The following is a 20,686-nucleotide window of genomic DNA, read 5'->3' as shown; positions in this document are numbered from 1 at the left end:
TTTACCCATGACACATTATGGTTTTGATCCTCTCGAACACGTATTTTTGTATTTCGCTCCTTTTTTCGTATTCCCGTGGAGGAAACGTCATCAAGAAGAGACAAAATAGGTTTCCAAAGGAAAGCCTTTTTAGAGAAATACAGACCATCTAATTTAGCTTTTGGTACTATTACCTGTGTTTAACGCATTTCCTCTGATATGTATAATCACATTTGTAATTTGGGTATACTAATTTGCTAAATTATAGTGTGTTAACTAATTAATTATTCGTCAAGAAAGGTTGAGCGACTCTGACTGTTTCTCAACTGTGCGAGGACCTCACTGGAAAACGAAACATACACGCCAGTAGCTCTGGATTCTAATATATAGCTAGCTAAATGATTACTTATTGCCGCAGATAATAAGGTAATGTCTTCTGTTTGATTTGCTACCTTCTAAAATCTTTTGAAACAGCCATACTGTTATTTGTTAGACTGCGTAAGTCGCTAGGAAGTTAACGTTTAATTAGGTTGTTAGCTAACTTAGTTCGAATGAGCTAAATACATATAAGCATGCACATTAGCTACATAACGTAGACTCCGTGTTCTCACTTGTAGAATTCAAAACACTAGATAACTAATGATGAATGAATGCCAATACCTTCAGTGCAATGTTACTCAGCCATGAGTATGAGATATATCATGAGATATGATCATTCACAGGTGTAGTTAAACACATAATGGTAGACACAGAGGAAAGAGTCGTAGGTGGTGGTGGTGCCCTATCATCTACCATGAACCCAGGTGGAAAGAACAAAGAGAATGAGAAGAAGAAGAGGTCCCGTGTGAAACAGCTGCTTGCAGACGTGAAGAAGCAGGTGGACTTTTGGTTTGGGGATGTCAACCTTCACAAGGACAGGTTTCTAAGACGACTCATTGAGGAGTCACGAGATGGATGTAAGTAGTTGTAATGGGCAGCATTTGGCGTCATTGTCCCATCCTACATAGCTGTTGCCTGATCCCAGATCTGTTTGTGCTGTCTTGCCAACTCCTATGGTCATTGAGTTGACAAATGGCAAGACAGCACAAACAGATCCGGGACCACGCTAACATAGCTGAAAACACCAACAATAAGTGTGTTGTCTATCTTGTGGTCAGGGTAGAATTTTGGCCCAGATTTGTGATGGAGATTAAGGGATAACATACAACAATCATCCTATTCTCACTTGTCCTGTACTGCTCCTTTGGAATTATGTTCCTGTCAACTAACAGTGGTTTTATTTTCTACAGATGTTGATATATCTGTTTTGACGTCCTTCAACCGAATGAAAAATCTGACAACTGATTGCAAATTGATTGCAAGGGCACTGAAAAATTCATCTGTTGTTGAGGTCAAGTATTACTGTACATAATCAGTTTTTCAGTTGCTGGTTGGAATTTTGTATTGAAATCCTAGACATATGGTGTTCACTGTGATCTGTTTTGGTCTTTCAGGTCAACCTAGAGGGAACTAAAGTGCGACGGCAGCGTCCAATTGGAGAGGATCCGAAAGATGTAGACAACCGAACAGTCTATGTGGTAAATACCAGTTTTGTTCATGTTTGTCAAGTCATGATGTGGTCCTTTGAATACAAAATGCTATATTAAATAAATATATTTTTCCCCCAGGAGCTTCTGCCCAAGAAAGTAACACACGACTGGCTAGAACGAGTGTTTACCAAATGTGGAAATGTGGTTTACGTCAGTGTACCGAGATACAAAACCACGGGCCACTCCAAAGGGTTCGCCTTCATTGAGTTTGAGACGGAAGAGGAGGCACAGAAAGCCATAGAGGTGAGATATAAAGATTCCTCTGTAATTACTTTTGTGATCAAATGGATGTGTCCTACCTAGTAATAAGGTAGAGAACTAACCATGTTCTCCTCGTCCAGATGCTGAACAACCCTCCAGAGGACGCCCCCAGGAAACCTGGCATCTTCCCTAAGACCAAGAACAGGAAGCCTATCCCCGATCCACCCACCCTGAACACCACACTAGGTGGGTATTGGGAAGAATAAAGCATTGCTGGTTAACTCCAGAGTGACTACACACAATTACAACAAATGCATATTTTGGAAGCTTTTTAGTTAAGTGCCAACATTTAAGTGTCAAGTTAAAGCCCTTTACCATCTGTTAAACTACTGTGCCTGTTTTTTGCAGACGAGGAAAAGAAAAGGAGGAAGAAGAAGAAGTCCCGGGGTAGCACCAAAGAGGACACCCCGTCACAGGCTGAGACAACAGTGGGCGGGGCCAAAGAACAAGAAATAGAATCTGAGTCTAAGCCCTCTGACAGGAAGAGGAAATGCACGGCAGAGGGTGCAGAGGTTGTAGCACCTGAAGGGGGCACAGATAAGGCCCCGGCCAAAAGGCTAGAGAAGAAGAGACGGCGGTCCCAGGCAGGGGAAAGCACAGAGAGTGACGTCCAGGGAGACATGCCCGCTAAGCTGAGAAGGATGAGCGAGGGGGAGGAGGGCAAGGTGAAGGAGGAAGACAAGGTGAAGGTGTGCGATGGGAAAGGTAAGGATCTTCATTGTATTGAACCTACACATTGCTTGTGAACAGATAAAATCACTGGTTTTGGGTACAAGAAAATACATGTGGGCAGTTTTGACTAAATCCAGTCCAAAAGATGGTCTACTGGTCAGCAGAGACAAATAATGCCTAATAGTAATCTGGTGTCTTCAGATTTGCCTGTCAAGGTTGAGGAGGAAGAGGAGGAGAAGATGGACGACTCCCTGCTAAAAGCTAAGAGGAAGAGGAAGAAGAAGCACAAGGAGAGGGCGAAGATTGGTGAAGAGGTCATTCCTCTCCGGGTTCTCTCCAAGTAAGAACCTTCATGCGTCTTTATGACTAATAGCCTGCTCTGAGTCAATCAGACCAATGGCATTGATTTAATCTAAATAAATCCCTAATTAAATTGGTCTAAACCATAGCATCTTTATTGAACAATCCAATACCCCAGTGTTAGACAAGATATTGTTATTCAAATCGAGAGCTTGCTCTCTCTCGTTCTCTTCTTTCTCTTCCTCCTTCTCTCCCGTTTGCTGTCTGGATGGAAGGAAAGACTGGCTGAAGTTGAAGGTGGAGTATCTGACCCTGCAAAAGAGGAGCATGGGAGCTCTGAAGGCGTGCCTGACCAAGTTCCACCACAAGGGGGCAGGAGCAGGAGAGAAAATGGAGATGGACACCAGTCTCCAACAGAAACAGACATCTTGTTAGTGCCTAATATTTATCCACTACTTACCTATCTGTCAGTAGTACAACTTCTGCATGTTTAAATCCCCTAGTACTCTCATATAAATCTCCCACATATTGATACTGAGTCACATGTTAGTTTGCTGTCCACATATTACATCAGAATAAATGCTGAAAATCATTTGAAACCGGTTCCCATACAGTTGACCATTTCCACACACAATATTATGTCTTCTTCACCATTTTTTTTTCCTAAGCTGAGGAGAGTAAGAAAGCAGGTGAAAAGGAGAGCCCCCTTGGCCCTCAGTTTGAGAGTGGTTGCATCGTCAGGATCACCCACACCACACCCTTACCTGGCAGAAAAGTCATCAAGGTAGAGATGAGCTTTTAACGCTCTTCTTTTACCATGTTTATTATGCATTCATTGTTTCACATATAAATGATTAGAGCCATGTGTTCTTCTAACTCCAAGTTTGTGTGTATCTAGGACGCTCTCTCTGAGGTGTCCCCAGTGGTGTATGTGGACACCCTAGAGGGGGATGCCGAGGGTCACGTCCGCTTCAAGACTCCAGCAGAGGCCAAGGCCATCATTGACGCTCGTACCGAGCTGCAGCACAAACACAGCTGGCAGCTGGAGATCCTTTCTGGTAGGCTGACTCTCCCACTACTACCACTATAGTTCACCAAGGGCCCTGTTCAAATAATCTTTATTTGCATTCTTTCTTCCTCCCTTCTTTGAGGCAAGCGCTGACATTACTAGTGACAGCAACACAGAGGTAGCCTTGCTCACGCCGATCAAATCATATTAGATTAGTGATTTTTTTTCAAGGATGGGAGAAGGGATGGATGTATTTGGGAGAGTTCAAATGGGGCCATAAACTATTTACTACATCTGAAAAGAGGCAATGGCTATATACAGTGCATTCGGAAAGTATTCAGACCCCTTGACTTTTTCCACATTTTATTACATTACAGCCTTATTCTAAAATTGATTTACTCATCAATCTACACACAATACACCATAATGACAAAGCAAAAAAATATTTTTAGATTTTTTTTGCAAATGTATTAAAAATAAAAAAACGCTTATTTGCATATTAATTCAGACCCTTTGTTATTAGACTTGAAATTGAGTTCAGGTGCCTCCTGTTTCCATTGATCATCCTTGAGATGTTTCTACAACTTGATTGGAGTCTACCTGTGGTAAATTCAATTCATTGGACATGATTTGGAAAGGCATACACCTGTCTATATAAGGTCCTACAGTTCACAGTGCAGGTCGGAGCAAAACCAAGCCTTCGAGGTCGAAGCAATTGTCCGCAGAGCTCCGAGAGAGCATTGTGTCGAGTCACAGATCTGGGGAAATGTTTGCAGCATTGAAGGTCCCCAAACACAGTGGCCTCATCATTCTTAAATGGAAGAAGTTTGGAACCACCAAGACTCAGCCAAACAGAGCAATCGGGAAAGAAGGGCCTTGGTTAGAGAGGTGATTTAAGAAACCAATGGTCACTCTGACAGAGCTCCATAGTTCCTCTGTGGAGATGGGAGAACCTTCCAGAAGGATAACCGTCTCTACAGCACTCAGGCCTTTTTGGTAGAGTGGTCAGATGGAAGCCACTCCTCAGTAAAAGGCACATGACAGCCCGCTTGGAGTTTGCCAAAAGGCACCACCTAAAGGACTCTCAGACCATGAGAAACCAAGATCGAACTCTTTGGCCTAAATGCCAAGCACCAAGTCTGGAGGAAATCTGGCACCATCCCTACGGTGAAACGTGGTGGTGGCAGCATCCTGCTGTGGTGATGTTTTTCAGCGGCAGGGACTGGAAGACTAGTCAGGATCGAGGCAAAGATGAACGGAGCAAAGTACAGAGTGATCCTTGATGAAAACCTGCTCCAGAGCACCCAGGACCTCAGACTGGGGAGAAGGTTTACATTCTAACAGGACAACGACCCAAAGCATACAGCCATGACAACGCAGGAGTGGCTTCGGGACAAGTCTCTGAATTTCCACGAGTGGTCCAGCCAGAACCCGGACTTAAACACGATCAAACCTCTCTGCAGAGACCTGAAAATAGCTGTCCAGCGTAGAGGTCGACCGATTATGATTTTTCAATACCAATTTATTGGAGGACCTCCAATAAATCGGTATTGGTATCTCTACGGTCGACCTCTGTGTGTGTGTGTGTGTGTGTATATATATATATATATATATATATATGTATATGTATGTGTAATAATGATAAATATAACAATACTGAATGAACAATGAACACACTTTTATTTTAACTTAATATAATACATCAATAAAATCAATTTAGTCTCATTATAAATAATGAAACATGTTCAATTTGTTTTAAATAGAAGAAGAAGAAAGTAAAAGTGCAATATGTGCCATGTAAAAAAAGGTTTCAGTTCCTTGCTCAGAACATGAGAACATATGAAAGCTGGTGGTTCCTTTTAACATGAGTCTTCAATATTCCCAGGTAAGAAGTTTTAGGTTGTAGTTATTATAGGACTATTTCCCTCTATACCATTTGTATTTCATTAACCTTAGAGACTATTGGATGTTCTTATAGGCACTTTATTATTGCCAGTGTAACAGTATAGCTTCCGTCCTTCTCCTCGCTCCTCCCTGGGCTCAAACCAGCAACACAACGACAACAGCCACCACATCGAAGCAGCGTTACCCATGCAGAGCAAGGGGAACAACTACTCCAAGGCTCAGAGTAATTGAAGTTTGAAACGCTATTAGCGCGCGCTAACTAGCCAGCAATTTCACTTCGGTCACACCAGCCTCATCTCGGGAGTTGATAGGTTTGAAGTCATAAACCCCGCAATGTTTGACGCACAACAAAGAGCTGCTGGCAAAGCGCAAGAAAGTGCTGTTTGAATGAATGTTTACGCGCCTGCTTCTGCCTACCACCGCTCAGTCAGATACTTGTTGGAGAAGAAAGTAAAAGTGCTATATGTGCCATGTAAAAAAGCTAACGTTTCAGTTCCTTGCTCAGAACATGAGAACATATGAAAGCTGGTGGTTCCTTTTAACATGAGTCTTCAATATTCCCAGGTAAGAAGGTTTAGGTTGTAGTTATTACAGGACTATATCTCTCTATACCATTTGTATTTCATAGACCTTTGGCCATTGGATGTTCTAATAGGTACTTTAGTATTACCAGCATAATCTCGGTAGTTGATAGGCTTGAAGTCATTAACAGTGCAATGCTTGAAGCATTGCCAAGAGCTGCTGGCAAACTCAGTAAAGTGCTGTTTGAATGAATGCTTACGAGACTGCTGCTACCTACCACCACTCAGTCAGACTGCTCTATCAAATCATAGACTTAATTATAATATAATAACGCACAGAAATACGAGCCTTAGGTCATTAATATGGTCAAATCCGGAAACTATAATTTCGAAAACAAAACATTTATTATTTCAGTGAAATACGGAACCGTTCTGTATTCTAACAGGTGGCATCCAGAAGTCTAAATATTCCTGTTACATTGCACAACCTTCAATGTTATGCCATAATTATGTAAAATTATGGCAAATTAGTTCGCAACGAGCCAGGTGGCCCAAACTGCTGCATATACCCTGACTCTGCATGCAATGAATGGAAGAGAAGTGACACAATTTTCCTAGTTGAATATTGCCTGCTAACATGAATTTCTTTTAACTAAATATGCAGTTTTAAAAATATATACATTTTAAGAAAGGCATTGATGTTTATGGTTAGGTACATTCGTGCAACGATTGTGCTTTTTTTGCAAATGCGCTTTTGTTAAATCATCCCCCGTTTGGTGAAGTTGGAAAAAAGTTGAAGTCTTTGTTAGGAAGAAATCATCTTCACACTGTTCGCATCGAGCCAGGCGACCCAAACTGCTGCATATATCCCCTGACTCTGTTGCACAGAACGCAAGAGAAGTGACACAATTTCTCTAGTTAAAAGAAATTCATGTTAGCAGGCAATATTAACTAAATATGCAGGTTTAAAATATTTACTTGTGTATTGATTTTAAGAAAGGTGTTGAGGTTTATGGTTTGGTACACATTGGTGCAACGACTGCTTTTTTCGCGAATGCGCTTGTTGAAGCACCCGTTTGGCGAAGTAGGCTATGATTCAATGATAAATGAACAGGCACCGCATCGATTATAGGCAACGCAGGACAAGCTAGATAAACTAGTAATATCATCAACCATGTGTTGTTAACTAGTGATTATGTTAAGATTGATTGATTGTTTTTTATAAGATACGTTTAATGCTAGCTAGCACCTTACCTTGGCTCCTTGCTGCACTCGCATAACAGGTAGTCAGCCTGCCACGCAGTCTCCTCGTGGAGTGCAATGTAATCGGCCATGATCGATTTCCAAAAATACAAATTGTTATGAAAACTTGAAATGGGCCCTAATTAATCAACCATTCCAATTAATCGGTCGACCTCTAGTCCAGCGACACTCTCCATCCAACCTGACAGCTTGAAAGGATCTGGGAGAAGAATAATGGGAGAAACTCTCCAAATACAGGTGTGCCAAGCTTGTAGCGTCATACCAAAGAAGACTCAAGGCTGTAGTTGCTGCCAAGGGTGCTTCAACAAAGTACTGAGCAAAGGGTCTGAATACTTAGGTAAATGTGTTTTTTTTTTTTCTCTCTCTTTTTTTCTTATACATTTGCAAACATTTCTAAAAGCCTGGTATGGTATATTATGTTTAGATTTTGAGGGGAAAAAAACATTTTAATACATTTTAGAATAAGGCTGTAACGTAACAATATATGGAAGAAGTCAAGGGGTCTGAATACTTTCCAAATGCACTGTAATATCTTTGTTAATTAACAATTGCTGGTCCTCTGTCTCTCAGTTGGTAGAGCATGGCTCTTGCAATGCCAGGATAGTGGGTTTGATTCCCGGGACCACCGATACGTAAAATGCACACATGACTAAGTCCCTTTGGATAAAAGCATTTGCTAAATGGCATTTTATTATTCTAATATTTCATACAGTAATTCATTATTATATATTATTATTATACATGATGTTTTTCGAGTCCCCTTACTGCATCTTAATTTGAGGATCAAGAAAGCATATTCATGAAGGACATCTTAACCAAAATATGTCTGACTGTTTTGGCTTCATTTGCTTATTAAGAGAAGAATGTAGCTGAATTATTTGTTGCACTTTGGAAAGAGATGTTCGGGTGTGTTTTCATGTGCTGCTGCATTCTAGTGGAAGGGCTGGTGGTTACATTGAAATGGACAATTGCTAATTTCTTCATTAATTTGTACTTGTAGGCGACCATGAACAAAGGTACTGGCAGAAGATCCTGGTGGACCGCCAAGCTAAGTTGAACCGGCCCAGAGACAAGAAACGGGGCACAGAGAAGGTAGAGTTCTGTCCTATTTACATTTTTTAATGGATTATTTACAAGTATCTCTAGCAGCACCCAACCTTTTTCTTTTGAGGAAAACCATTTTTGAATGAGCATGTTGTTCACTCATATTATTCTAGGCGTTAAAATTGATTTTAACAGAGCAATGTCTCCCTTTCATCTCTGTTTCTGCCCCAGCTCATTTCCAAAGCCGAGAAAATCATCATAGCCCGGGCCAAGGAGGCCACTAAGCACATCCGCTTCATGGAAGACTGATCAAGACTGTCAAGTTCTACTGTGCGTCCTTTCTTTTCTGAATCATTTTCGGAATCCTTTTCTTCCCTAAGAGTTTATTGAAATGTCGGCCATTTTGTCATTCCTAAATAGTTTGATGTTTTTGTTTTACTGTTCATGAGTGGTACAAGCAGAGAAGCCATGGTTTTAAAATTGAATTTTAATAAGTCATGGTAACGTTGTGTTTATTTTTTAAACAGCCATTCTGTCCAATGTAGTTTCAGTTCCACTAACTGGAAGGTTATGTATGTTCTACAAGCAGAAAGCAGCTGCATTATTTAAATTGCGAATAGGTTCGCTCACTAGTCTTCTTTTATTGTGTTGTAGTGAGAGCTGCCCAGATTTCAGTTATGAAATATGAATGTATATATGCTGTACATAGGATTTCAAAACTTGCTCAGAGCTTCGCCCAAGATCTGTTTTCTGTAATTTGTCATGGCACCGATAAACTTTTCTTTTTGAAGTAATGTACCTATTTTCTAATTAATAAACATACATTTTGGTGGTTAAAGGCCCAGTGAAGTAAAAAAACAAAACGTGAATTTCCTGTGTTTTATGCGTTTCCACACTGTGAAAATGCCCTTTTAGTTAAAGTGCTGTTTGAAATTTCTGCCAGTTTTGGTGGGATGGAGTTTCAGCCTGCCTGGAGACATCACCAGGAGATAAATGAGTTAATAGACCAACAAAGAGTTCTAAACCTCTGCCAATAACATCTTGTTTTCAGTTTTCCCGTCCCCACACAGACCACTCCCAGACGGTTTCTTGCTTGAGAAATTGCTCTTTGCTAAGAAGCTATTTTTGTTTCTTTTTGACCATTTTAATTGAAAACAATCACACTAAGGTACTTACCACCCTCACCCAGATAACACAGTAACCAGGATGGAGTGTTACCCAGAAATGATTTGATATTGAGATAAAAACAGCTGCATTGGGCCTTTAATGGACTGGCTTTTTATTCAGCTCATTAATAAAAACTTCATTGATTATATTGCTGGTACACACATTCTGCTGCATCTGGTGCGTTACTATGCTATATGGTGTCTGATCTTTTACGTTTGTGTCCACATTGTTAACTTATGTAACATAAAATAGCAAAAAGCTTAACGATGTAATGTTCAAGTAAGAATTTCTGACATCTTTGTATAAAATAAATAAAATGCACAACTAGCATTATCACATTTTTTTAAATGTGACTATAAAAAATACCAAAGGTGCTCTATTTGAATAGAAAAATAAGAAAGTCCTCTAGCTAGCTGTGTGTGTACAGGTTAGTAGTCAGGACTCTGGCACCCTCTTGGCTTGGCTGGGGACCATGCAGCTCTTCCTGCTGTGGGAGTAAGGAGACTCATCGCTCGTGGCTGCGGCCAGCTGACTCGGCCCTGTTTCCTGTATCGAGATGGTCCGGTACAGCCTGTGTCCTCCAGCCCCCATGGAGCTGTACTCAAAGCCAGGAGGACAGCCATCCCAGGCTGGGCAAGGTGGGATCTCCTTGGGCGTGTAGGTGGGGCGACAGACAGAGTCTTCATTCATGGCCTTGGGACTCAGCAGCGTCTGAGTGGGCTTGAAGCTAGTGGTGCGCTGGGCTGTCTTGGGTGTGTATGCTGAGTGGAAGGTGGTGGTGTTGGTGAAAGCCCCCATGGGTTTCTCTAGCTCATCTGTGTGTAAAGTGGGGCGGCGACGCAACATGTCCCAGGCACGGTAGTGCTCCTTCATGGTGGACCTGGTCTGGAGGGGTGCCCTGGCCTCCTTTGTCCAGGCCTCGACCGGGGGTCAGCATGAGCTGACCGACATGGTCAGCATGAGCTGTGGGCAGACCAACCATAGTGCCCTGAGCATGGTGCCGGTGCTTGGGCTGCAGGGGCCAGGACTTGTACTGATCATGGAACTCGGTGGTCCCCTGAAAGATTGCCGGGCTGCTCTCCCAAGCCACCTTGGCCCTGAAGGGCTTGACGGGCTTGGCCGGCAGGCCCAGAGAGTCCTGCCTGTAGGTGGAGACCCCATTGGGGGGGGCTGGAGGGCCTGTAGACGGCCTTCTCCTTGGGCTGCCTGGGCAAGACAGGATGGGACATATACTGCGTCTGGTAGTTGGTGGCGCCATCGAAGGGCAGGGTCTCTGGGGCATCGGGGGCTGGTTTGAATCTCTCCCTGGCCTCGGCTGGGCCCTTGTAGCAGAATTCGTCTTGATAGGTGGTGGTCACCTCAAATTTGCTGTTGTTCAACTTCAGGTTGTCACTCGTCCTGTAGGGTTGGACTTTCTGGATTTGCCATTCTCGAAAATCCTCTGAAAATAATAATGAAAGAGAGGACTTAGTTTCATTTGAAATCTATAGGTTATTGGTATCTGATGACATTCCCGAAGATGCACATACTGTACCTTTGTATAAAGACTGGGCAACCATCTTTGCTGTGGGCGGATGGTACCCATCTGGCTTGGTCACGATGTGCTTCTGAACAGGGTGAGTTGGGTAGTCCCTGACGTAAGTGCTGCTGTGTCTCATTCTCCCATCAGGTGGCACATACAACTTGGTGACCTTTGGTGGCCTCTGGGTCACTTCATGGGCCACGTAGTCTGACCTGAAAGACATTAAAGACGTTACACTCATGACTTGCAACGTGCAGACTGAATGAACTACGCAAACTATTAAAGAGGGAATGTTGTCAGAATCAGAATATCATATCGTCTTTGATGAATTATGTGTTTGTCTCTTACCTGAAAGTGGTCATGTTGGATATCTTTCCTTCCATTGGCTGGTACTCATTCTTCAGCTTCTTGGCTGCACGGACAACAGTGTTGCAGTAGGCAGGGTACTTTTCCTGGTATTCCGAGACCATGCAGCCTGGGATCAGGACACACGGCTCCTCTGGATGGGATCCTTGAAAACAGTGGTGCTTCCTACCAAGAAAAAGGGATTAAGTGTTGGGATTGGTTAGAATGGCCAAGAGAGTGTGTTGTTGAGAATATGCTTTAGACCAAATTGGTGTTCAAAACAGTAATGGAATGTAGTTTTTCTTATCAGAAATTATATTGATCTCCAGTTATTTTGTGTCTCTCAGCTACATTCAAATAATTATTTGCTCCCACACAGCATGGAAATCAAGTCTACAGCCCTTAAACTTGATAATGTCGTTTAATCAGTTCAGTCAGTATGTTTGCATTCTTTTGGAAGGCATAGCCCTAAGCCTACCCTACCTTCAAGTAAACATGCATTTGCAACCCATACCCAGTTTTTTCTTCCTCTCATCAACGATTTATCAGTCATATAGTTTACTCTCGCTATCACCAGAATATAACTCGCACCCCATGCACGATCAGATAGGAACTCCGATGTATTAACGACCGCAAAGTTTAAACATTAATCTTACCTCCTTGGCAAAGGTGGGCATCTCCAAATTCTGGATATACCTTGAAACATCGCCCTCATGGAATATCCCTGCGCATCTTTACGCTTTACGCTAGGGCGTTGTGACCCAATCCATCGTACCAAACAGATTTGAAATTATTGACCAGAAGAACATGTATTGTGTTGTAGTAGGCTACAAATGAAGTGCGTAGTGACAGAGCGCTTCTAAAAAATAAATGCAAGTGGATTACTCCCTCTCTAACTGGCGCGTTTGAAGCACTGAGCGAAGACGCAGTGCTGTCCATATTTGATGAGGGTGAGAAGTTCTGGACGCGGCTGTCCTTTTGCTCTGTACTAGAGGATCATTTTTAGGGTTTTTGTGGTGGAAATGGATTACATAAAGTCCAGCTACTTTTAGTAAACAAAAATAGTTACATTTAAATGAATGAACAGCATATATATAGGTCATTCCATGTCCACTCCAATTACGAAATTGGAGTGGAAATGAATGATTGACATACACTGACGGTACAAAACATTAGGAACCCCTGCACTTTCCATGACATAGCCTAACCAGGTAAATCAAAGTGAAGGCTATGATCCCTTATTGATGTCACTTCAATCAGTGTAGATTAAGGGGCGGAGACATATTAAAGGATATTTAAACCTTGAGACATGGATTGTGTATGTGTGTCATTCAGAGGTTGAATGGGCAAGACAAAATATTTAAGTGCCTTTGAACGGGGTATGGTAGGTGCCAGGCGCACTGGTTTGTGTCAAAAACTGCAACTCTGTTGGGTTTTTCACACTCAACAGTTTCCTGTGTGTCTCAAGAATGGTCCACCGCCCAAAGTACAATGGTCCACCGCCCAAAGGACAATTTGACACAAATGTGGGAAGCATTGGAGTCAACATAGGCCAGCACCCGACACCTTGTAGAATCCACGCTCCAATGAATTGAGGCTGTTCTGAGGGAAAAAGGGGGTGCATCTCAACATTAGGAAGGTGTTTCCCTAATGTTTTGTACAGTCAGTGTAGGTTACCAGTTATAATAGGCCATGAGACATGTTGCAGCAGATTTTGAGTCAGTGTGCCATCTCCATGACCTAGGCCGTGTCGTAGTTGCAGTGCTGTCCATCTGTTACCCTTTCCTAGCCAAAAAAAGCAGTAGACTGCAGCTGAAAGCGTTGGGTGAGTGCACCGGTCGGTAGGGATATTGGTACCTACCCGCAGGTGCATATCTGGCACATGCATTGGATTGCTATGGTTTCGTCATTTTTTTATAACAGTGTTTTGAGAGAATAATGATTCCAAGCTTGCAATTTAATATTTGAGAATGTGCTATTGTTTTTGTGTCATAATTAGGCTTGTTCCACGAGTGTGATCATAGAATTGTAAAAAATTCTTTGGATGTGACAGACTTTATGACATTGATATCTGGGCTGTTCTCATTATATTTCTGTGGATTTGTCATAGTGACCTCAACCTATATTAAATCAATTCCATTATGCCATTAATGCATCGCTGGGCATAAGGCCCATAATACAGTATGTAGTGAGTGGACCCTAATCCAAAAGCATTTCCAATCTTAGCCTGCAATGTCTCAAAAAGTCCACACAGAGGCAGCCATATCCTGTTTCTTTCATTATCAACACAATCGTACTACCTGCTTGGTTTCATATTACATGATTGAATCACATTGAGAGAGAGAGAGAGCGAGAGAGTTAACTTTAAACTGTAAAGCTGTGGCATGACAGATGTAGTCAAGGAAGTCAAAATAGGACATTGAACTTTGATAACACTTAACAGGCCATTGGAGCTGATTTCACTATCAATCAACATTGAGTAAACATTTATATAAAGTTGGGATTACAAAACCTACCACATCCTGTACAAATACATCATCTTGTCAGTTTCTCATGTCACATGCTAGACATAGCCTAGGCCTAATAACAAAACACAATGTGACAAAAACACAAAGTTACACTTTGATTATGCATTGCTGCTAGACAACTTCAACTTGTTGATTAGTTAAAGCTGCGTTAGACTTTCCTAATATTTCCAAATGCAAATATCGCTTACTGTCTATGATATGTATAGGTCTAGAGCACCTATGGTATAAGATTCAAGACATCAGTAACTACTAGTACAATGGTGACATCACAAAGTGAATGAAAAAAAGTGATGACATTCATTGTTTGTTCTTGATCCATAGGTTGTACTTTGCTTGTCATCACATCATGCTGGGCAATTCAAATTATATGATGATCCATTCTGGATTATAATACACTATGTGATCGTATCATAGTTCACACCAGTACAGCGTAGTAATCACAAACGTCACTTAGTCATTGGAAGGTTCTAGCCTACATTTTATAACCAGTGACGTAGTGGAGTGTAAACTTTGTTTTTACCCACTTGTTTATTTGGTGAATAGGGTTAACCACCTATTACTATAGATCATTTGGGCTCCCGAAGGGTGCAGCGGTCTAAGGCACTGCCTCTCAGTGCTAGAGGCATCACTACAGCCCCCCTGGTTCGAATCCAGACTGTATCACAACCGGCCGTGATTGGGAGTCCCATAGGGTGGCGCACAATTGGCCCAGTGTTGTCTGTGTTTGGCCGGTGTAGGCCGTCATTGTAAATAACAATTTGTTCTTAACTGACTTGCCTAGTTAAATAAAGGTTACATTTTTTTTGTTGCTCATTGATTTATGCCCACCTATTTACCCATGGTGTTCAGAATTTATCCTATTTTACCACTACCTTCCTGCTTATAACTATAAAAGGCAAAGGAAATGGGGTTTAGTTCAGTTATGTAGAAAATATCAGTATCTTAGTTCAATATCTATTTAAACCAGACGTTTGAGCATGGCCAAAAATAATAGCCAACTGGGGAATAATTAATTGAGTAACACCAAAGTATTGAGTATTTCAAAATCACATGGCATGATGACTCAGCCTAAAGATGAATTACACTTAATTACAGGCATTGTAATTATAGGCACACTGTCCAGGGCCCAATGACTGTACCATACAACCTAAACGTTTTGATAAAAGTATCCATTATTCTGACACCCATGACTGTAAAGACTCAAGTACTGTAAAATCCAGGTTCAATAGCTGGTCAGTCTATGGAATCCTAGGACTTTTTGCTCGGGATATAATCCAAAATGGCCAGCACCTACTTTTAGGGACTATGATTCAAAGACATTCTCTGAACACAACCAGCATAGAATAGAATCCAAACAGCAGAAAGTTATGACATTGTATGCACTGAAATAAATAGACCATATCACTATGGGATATACACTAGATGTTGACTATCAAGTATAAAGCACATACAATGTATGTCTGACATCATTTATTCTCAAGTGATGCAGGGCAGTTCGTTACCTTTGCCCTAGATTTTTTAGTGGCGACCACGTCAAATTATGAGCAATATCTCGCGAGAAGCAGATATTATAAATACGGACGCTGTCTGTTCACTGTCAAATCAAACCTGATATAGAGTGAGTTACTATACTGCTGGGAACATCATTTAACAAAGTTACCCAACAGATTTGGTAGGTACATTTTTCAAAGTTTTTATTATATAGGCTGCTTATGAGTGACGGTGGTTGTGTTTTGTGGAAAACTGTCCGAACGTGAGAGTTCATCTTTCGATTTTGACTGCGCTGCTGTAACCTTTGCTATACTGTATCAATCAATATCACTTGCACTAATGTGTATGCTGTCGTGGGGTATGTCAGAACATACAGAGGTAGATAGTTTAATTCGTCTCGTCAGCAGAAAATAATCATAATCAACTAGTTCTCTTTTTATCTTTTTAATGAAACGACTGATTTGTATAACATTTACTTTTCTCCTCTTGCTTATGTTTGCAGACATGGAGTCAGTTGAAGTCGTCAATAATCAGGTTTGACTTTGGGACTAAAGTATCTAAAAATAAAACATGAGAGCAGAATATAACATACACAAATTCAAATAACTAACATGTTCAAGTGGCATTGATAATTACTTTTTTTATTGATTTTGTGTTTTCTTGTCCAGTATTGTGAAAAATCCTAGCTAGTTACACCGTTTTACACTATACTACTGTAGGCAGGACCAGTATCCCAGACATGGATTCACAATCATTATTTTGCTAATTGCCTCCAGTGGATATGATTTGGGTTGCTCATCCTAACCTCCTTAGCAACCTGTAACCTAGTATTTTTTTGTACTTGAGATATTTTCTTGACCGAGTGTTCTAACATCCACTTTCAACTGTCACCAGAATGTGGTTGAGAGGGTGGCCAGCCTCCCCTTGGTGAGCTCCACCTATGACATGGTGTCCAGTGCCTACTGCACCACCAAGGATAACCACCCCTACCTCAAGTCCATGTGCGAGGTGGCCGAGCTGGGGGTGCGAACCATCACCACTGTGGCCCTCACTGGTGCAGCGCCCATCATCGGCAAGCTGGAGCCACAAAGTAAGAATCTAGCCATCTCCAAATCTATAGCAACCTGGTATACTTTCACTAATGTAGACCTACATAGAGTTTCATCTGTTTGATTCATTGGTAAAATCCAGAAACTGAAAAAAAACAGAATAAAATACTCTATTGTGAGATGCCAGAATAAGCACATGCTTATTACTAACACAAAGGTCAACTGCCAAGCCTTTTGTGACGCTGAGAAGATTGAGTCCGACTTCCTCATTTGTAAGGAGCATGAAGTCTGGCAGTCATCTCTGAGCTGTTGCTCAACAACATGACCTTTTACCCAGTAATGTGTAAGGCCTTGCCTTGAAGCAGTAAGACTTTTTCTTTTGTATGTATTTATGTGTAGTGATACAAATTATTACTCTCCCTTCCCAACCTTGAATGTGATACATTTAGCTCATTCTTTTCTGCCTTTTTCTGACCCCAGTTGCCATGGCCAATGACCTGGCCTGTAAAGGTTTGGATAAGATTGAGAAGACCTTGCCAATCCTGCACCAGCCTTCTGAGCAGGTATGTGATGACTCACTGCCCAGTCTTTACTTAGCACTGACTGTCACACTTCACAACGAATCAAGCGCATGCCAGTCAGGGAGGCCAACCGTAGAGGGAGGAGTAATGACTCGTACCCTGGGTGGCAACCAGTGACGGGTCACCCATTTGGATCTGTCTCTCCCTGTGTCGTAAAAAAGTGTCTAGTCAGTTAGAGGTCATTTAAAGCACGGGGCTCACTTGAAAATCAGATGTCAACCTCGATGTGATCTAACTTTTTAAATGAAGGATAAACTGAAAAAATTACCCTTTTTTTTCTCAATCCAAATCTTCCTGTTTAGATTGTTGCCAACACCAAGGATGCAGTGACCGGTGCCAAAGACGTGATGTCTGTCACCGTCACGGGGGCCAAGGACAGTGTGTCCCACACCTTGACTAGCGCGGTGGACCGGACCAGGGGCGCTGTGCAGGACAGCGTGCAGATGACCCGGGCTGCGGTCAGTGGTAGCGTAAACACGGTGATGGAGAGCCGCATGGCCCAGATGGTCAGTAGCGGAATGGAGACGGCCCTCACCACCTCTGAGCGCTTGGTGGACCAGTACCTGCCTCGCACTGAGGACGAGCTGGGTGAGTGTCAGACTTCTAACTTGTGGCTCAGTGGGCATAATCCTGTACACAATGTTTTCCTACAATCCAAAACATAAATGTTGTCAATGGACTCTGTTAGAAAGTGAACTACTCATAAATCCATTTCCTAGAATGTGTGAAAATATTCACAACGCATAACTTCTAAACACATACAAGGACAGCATTTCTGAGGATTACAATAATGATTTTATAAGGCGCTTGAGGTTTTTTTACACAAAACTTTCAAAGTAATGCAATGCTTTATTTCATGCTCCTCTTTTCATCTGGACAGAAATGGAGGCTAAAACGGTGAAAGGGTTCGACGTGGCCAAGGATGCACCTAACTACTATGTTCGTCTGGGCTCTCTGTCTACCAAGCTGCGTAAGAGAGCGTACCACAAGGCCCTGGCCCAGATCAAAGACACCAAGCAGCGCAGCCAGGAGTCCATCTCACAGCTCAACCACACTGTGGACCTGGTGAGTGACATCAAATTGTGGAAATCGAGAACTTTAATTGTCCAAAGAATGTGGACATTTTCAGAGGATGAGGAGATAACCTTTCTTTCAAATGATTGAAAATGAAGATCCTATAGATCTCATGAGACTCGTTTTACACTGAGACAGAATACAAACATAATTTTTGTATGGATGGAACATTATATATTTTTAATCTATTTTTCCCCCAACCCTTTTAGATTGATTACGCCAGAAAGAATATTGACGGAGCTAACCAGAAGGTGAAAGGCAAACTGAGCTCCCTGGTCGAGTGGAAGTCTAATGAAGGAGATGGCAATGAGGCAGAGGTAATGATCACGTTCCAAAGAGCAGTCTCATAAAATACTATTTTAGCCAAGTGATATTGTACATCTACCCTCTGGCAGGTTGCATCTAAATTGCATATTTCAGTTATTTTATTTGGCTAATCATTGGGGAAAGGCTATTTTAATGTGAACATAGATTAATTAAATGGACTTCCTTATTTCTCCCCCAGAACATAGAATCGAGGACCCTGGCGATGGCGCGCTCCCTCACTCAGCAGCTGCAGACAACGTGCCTGGCGCTAGTCTCTGGTCTGCAGGGCCTTCCACAGAACATCCAGGAGGAGGCGCTGTCCCTTAGCCACTCTGCCTCGCAAATCTACTCCAGCTTCAGCAAGGCGTCGGCGTTCGGGGACCTGTCGGATGGCGTTCTAGCCAGCAGCAAGGCCCAGCTGAACAAGATGAAGGAGTCGCTGGATGACGTCATGGACTACCTGGTGAACAACACACCCCTCAACTGGCTGGTAGGTCCCTTTTACCCCCGGCTGGCCCCACCCCACACCGCTGCATCTTCCCCGTCCCAGAAGACACCAGCCCCCGCAGAGGTGGAGATGAAATCCATGGACTCTAAGCACTAGCTGCCTGTTTAACGACTTTCTATCATATACCATAGTATTATTCCTTCATCAAACATCCCTGAGTCACACTAATGAGCCTGCATTTATTCAGCATGTTGATGAATAAATGATGACATACTGTTTGACAATATTTAGGCATTCCGACTGAACGTTGCTCCATGTGTGCTCAATAATCTAGCTACATTTGCCCATGCCTTGTCTTGTGCAGCACAATGCTTTTGATACGGTTGTTTTTGACATCATTTTATATCCTGTTGTAATCATAACTTGCCATATAGTAGTTATAGACTCATGTTAGCGCATAACCATGTATGCTTTCATCTTTATACAAGTCTAATAAATGGGTTAATATATCTGTGTGTTGTCTTGCTGCCTTGAAAATACACCGGTTTGAAAGCATGAGAAAATGGAATTTGGTGTTTTTATACATTGTCGCACCCATCTTCCGCTTCAGTGAATTGTGTGTGTAATGCATTGAGATATCTTGGATATGGAGTTGAGTGATTCAACTAACTGAACAGTAGTGGTATGTTTTTCCAGGACTAGGTTTTGCAAGAATGATACAACCCTCCCTGTATTTATTTGTAGTTTGAAGAACATACCAACACATTTCATTTGTTGGACTTAGTTGCATTTTCCATTGGCAGGTACCAGACTTCACCTTCTCAGACTTGGCCTCGGAACCTGACCTCTCCTCAGTTGAGGACGATGGCATGTCAGATGAGTCCAACAGCAACGAACCCCTATCAGCTCCCCTTGCTCACCAATAATCTGCATTGTCAGATAAATCAAATGTCCACAGGTCATCTGTCTGTAATGCTTAGTTATATTTGAAAATAGATTTTAATATTTTTGAAATACCATTGGTAAACAATCATAGTAGTTGATTTGGCCAGTGTATTTGAAAATACACTATGCATTTAAATATGTAGGTATTAAATACGCATGGATTTGAACAAAGGTCTGTTCTGTTGTGGATTGAAAAAATATTTATTCGCTGTGAAAGTGACCACCTCTTCCGTTTTACTTCCATGTCCAATACAGTTTTGAATGGGATTCAACATATCATAGAATTCATGAACACAGTCATTTAAGATACTGTTTTTGTGGATTATCTACTGATGCCTTAGCGACAGCATTTTTTATTTTTGTACTTCTTGCACTGAACCGTTTAAAAACTACAAGGCACAGAAGGCGGCCACTTTCCCAGCGTATTTTCATGTCAGGTGTGTGAGTCTTTAAATAAACATTGCAGCTACACAGTAACCATGGTGTCCTTAGCTGAACATAATGGAAGACAGTGGGATACAGACTAACAAGAATACAATAATCAGTTGCAGATCATTTAGGAGTAAATGTAACCTGTTGTGTTTCAATGATCAGTTCTTTATTCAGTAAAGACACTTACAAACTAAAGAAAAGCTGGGACCACTTTATTTGACATGCTGCTCAAAAAGCCTTCAAGACAATGTCTAA

General features: G+C 41.9%; 4 protein-coding genes across 5 annotated transcripts; 2 read left to right on the top strand and 2 right to left on the bottom strand.

Annotated features, from left to right (window-relative positions):
• Positions 1-99: 99 nt before the first annotated feature.
• On the top strand, positions 100-9,528 carry larp7 (La ribonucleoprotein 7, transcriptional regulator). Its single transcript, XM_024373713.2, has 13 exons — positions 100-405; positions 702-935; positions 1,269-1,369; positions 1,473-1,556; positions 1,647-1,811; positions 1,910-2,015; positions 2,178-2,534; positions 2,703-2,841; positions 3,077-3,231; positions 3,470-3,585; positions 3,700-3,859; positions 8,500-8,591; positions 8,775-9,528. Exons 2-13 carry the CDS (start codon positions 719-721, stop codon positions 8,850-8,852), a joined length of 1,770 nt encoding a protein of 589 aa, XP_024229481.1. The 5' UTR covers positions 100-405; positions 702-718; the 3' UTR covers positions 8,853-9,528.
• A 135-nt stretch (positions 9,529-9,663) lies between these two features.
• Positions 9,664-10,601, bottom strand: LOC112214736 (stabilizer of axonemal microtubules 2-like). Its single transcript, XM_024373714.2, has one exon. It carries the CDS (start codon positions 10,581-10,583, stop codon positions 10,146-10,148), a length of 438 nt encoding a protein of 145 aa, XP_024229482.1. The 5' UTR covers positions 10,584-10,601; the 3' UTR covers positions 9,664-10,145.
• A 130-nt stretch (positions 10,602-10,731) lies between these two features.
• LOC112214737 (stabilizer of axonemal microtubules 1-like) lies at positions 10,732-12,510 on the bottom strand. The gene is made up of 4 exons (XM_042298388.1): positions 12,234-12,510; positions 11,581-11,763; positions 11,245-11,444; positions 10,732-11,151 (listed from the first exon to the last, which is right to left on the bottom strand). The coding sequence occupies exons 1-4, from the start codon at positions 12,290-12,292 to the stop codon at positions 10,748-10,750; spliced, it is 846 nt and encodes a 281-aa protein (XP_042154322.1). The 5' UTR covers positions 12,293-12,510; the 3' UTR covers positions 10,732-10,747.
• A 3,164-nt stretch (positions 12,511-15,674) lies between these two features.
• Positions 15,675-20,476, top strand: LOC112214734 (perilipin-2). Of its 2 annotated transcripts, XM_024373711.2 has the most exons (9): positions 15,675-15,777; positions 16,099-16,130; positions 16,491-16,686; positions 17,126-17,208; positions 17,529-17,814; positions 18,107-18,291; positions 18,510-18,617; positions 18,806-19,096; positions 19,858-20,476. In XM_024373711.2, exons 2-9 carry the CDS (start codon positions 16,101-16,103, stop codon positions 19,978-19,980), a joined length of 1,302 nt encoding a protein of 433 aa, XP_024229479.1. In that variant the 5' UTR covers positions 15,675-15,777; positions 16,099-16,100; the 3' UTR covers positions 19,981-20,476. The 2 variants fall into 2 exon arrangements, with proteins under 2 accessions (XP_024229479.1, XP_024229480.1); XM_024373712.2 differs by lacking the exon at positions 19,858-20,476 and having other exon boundaries at positions 15,691-15,777; positions 18,806-19,563.
• Positions 20,477-20,686: the final 210 nt, after the last annotated feature.

This window comes from Oncorhynchus tshawytscha, linkage group LG15 (genome assembly GCF_018296145.1).
Source record: "Oncorhynchus tshawytscha isolate Ot180627B linkage group LG15, Otsh_v2.0, whole genome shotgun sequence".
NCBI classification, from domain to species: Eukaryota; Metazoa; Chordata; class Actinopteri; order Salmoniformes; family Salmonidae; genus Oncorhynchus; species Oncorhynchus tshawytscha.
This window is presented reverse-complemented; position numbering and strand designations above follow the sequence as displayed.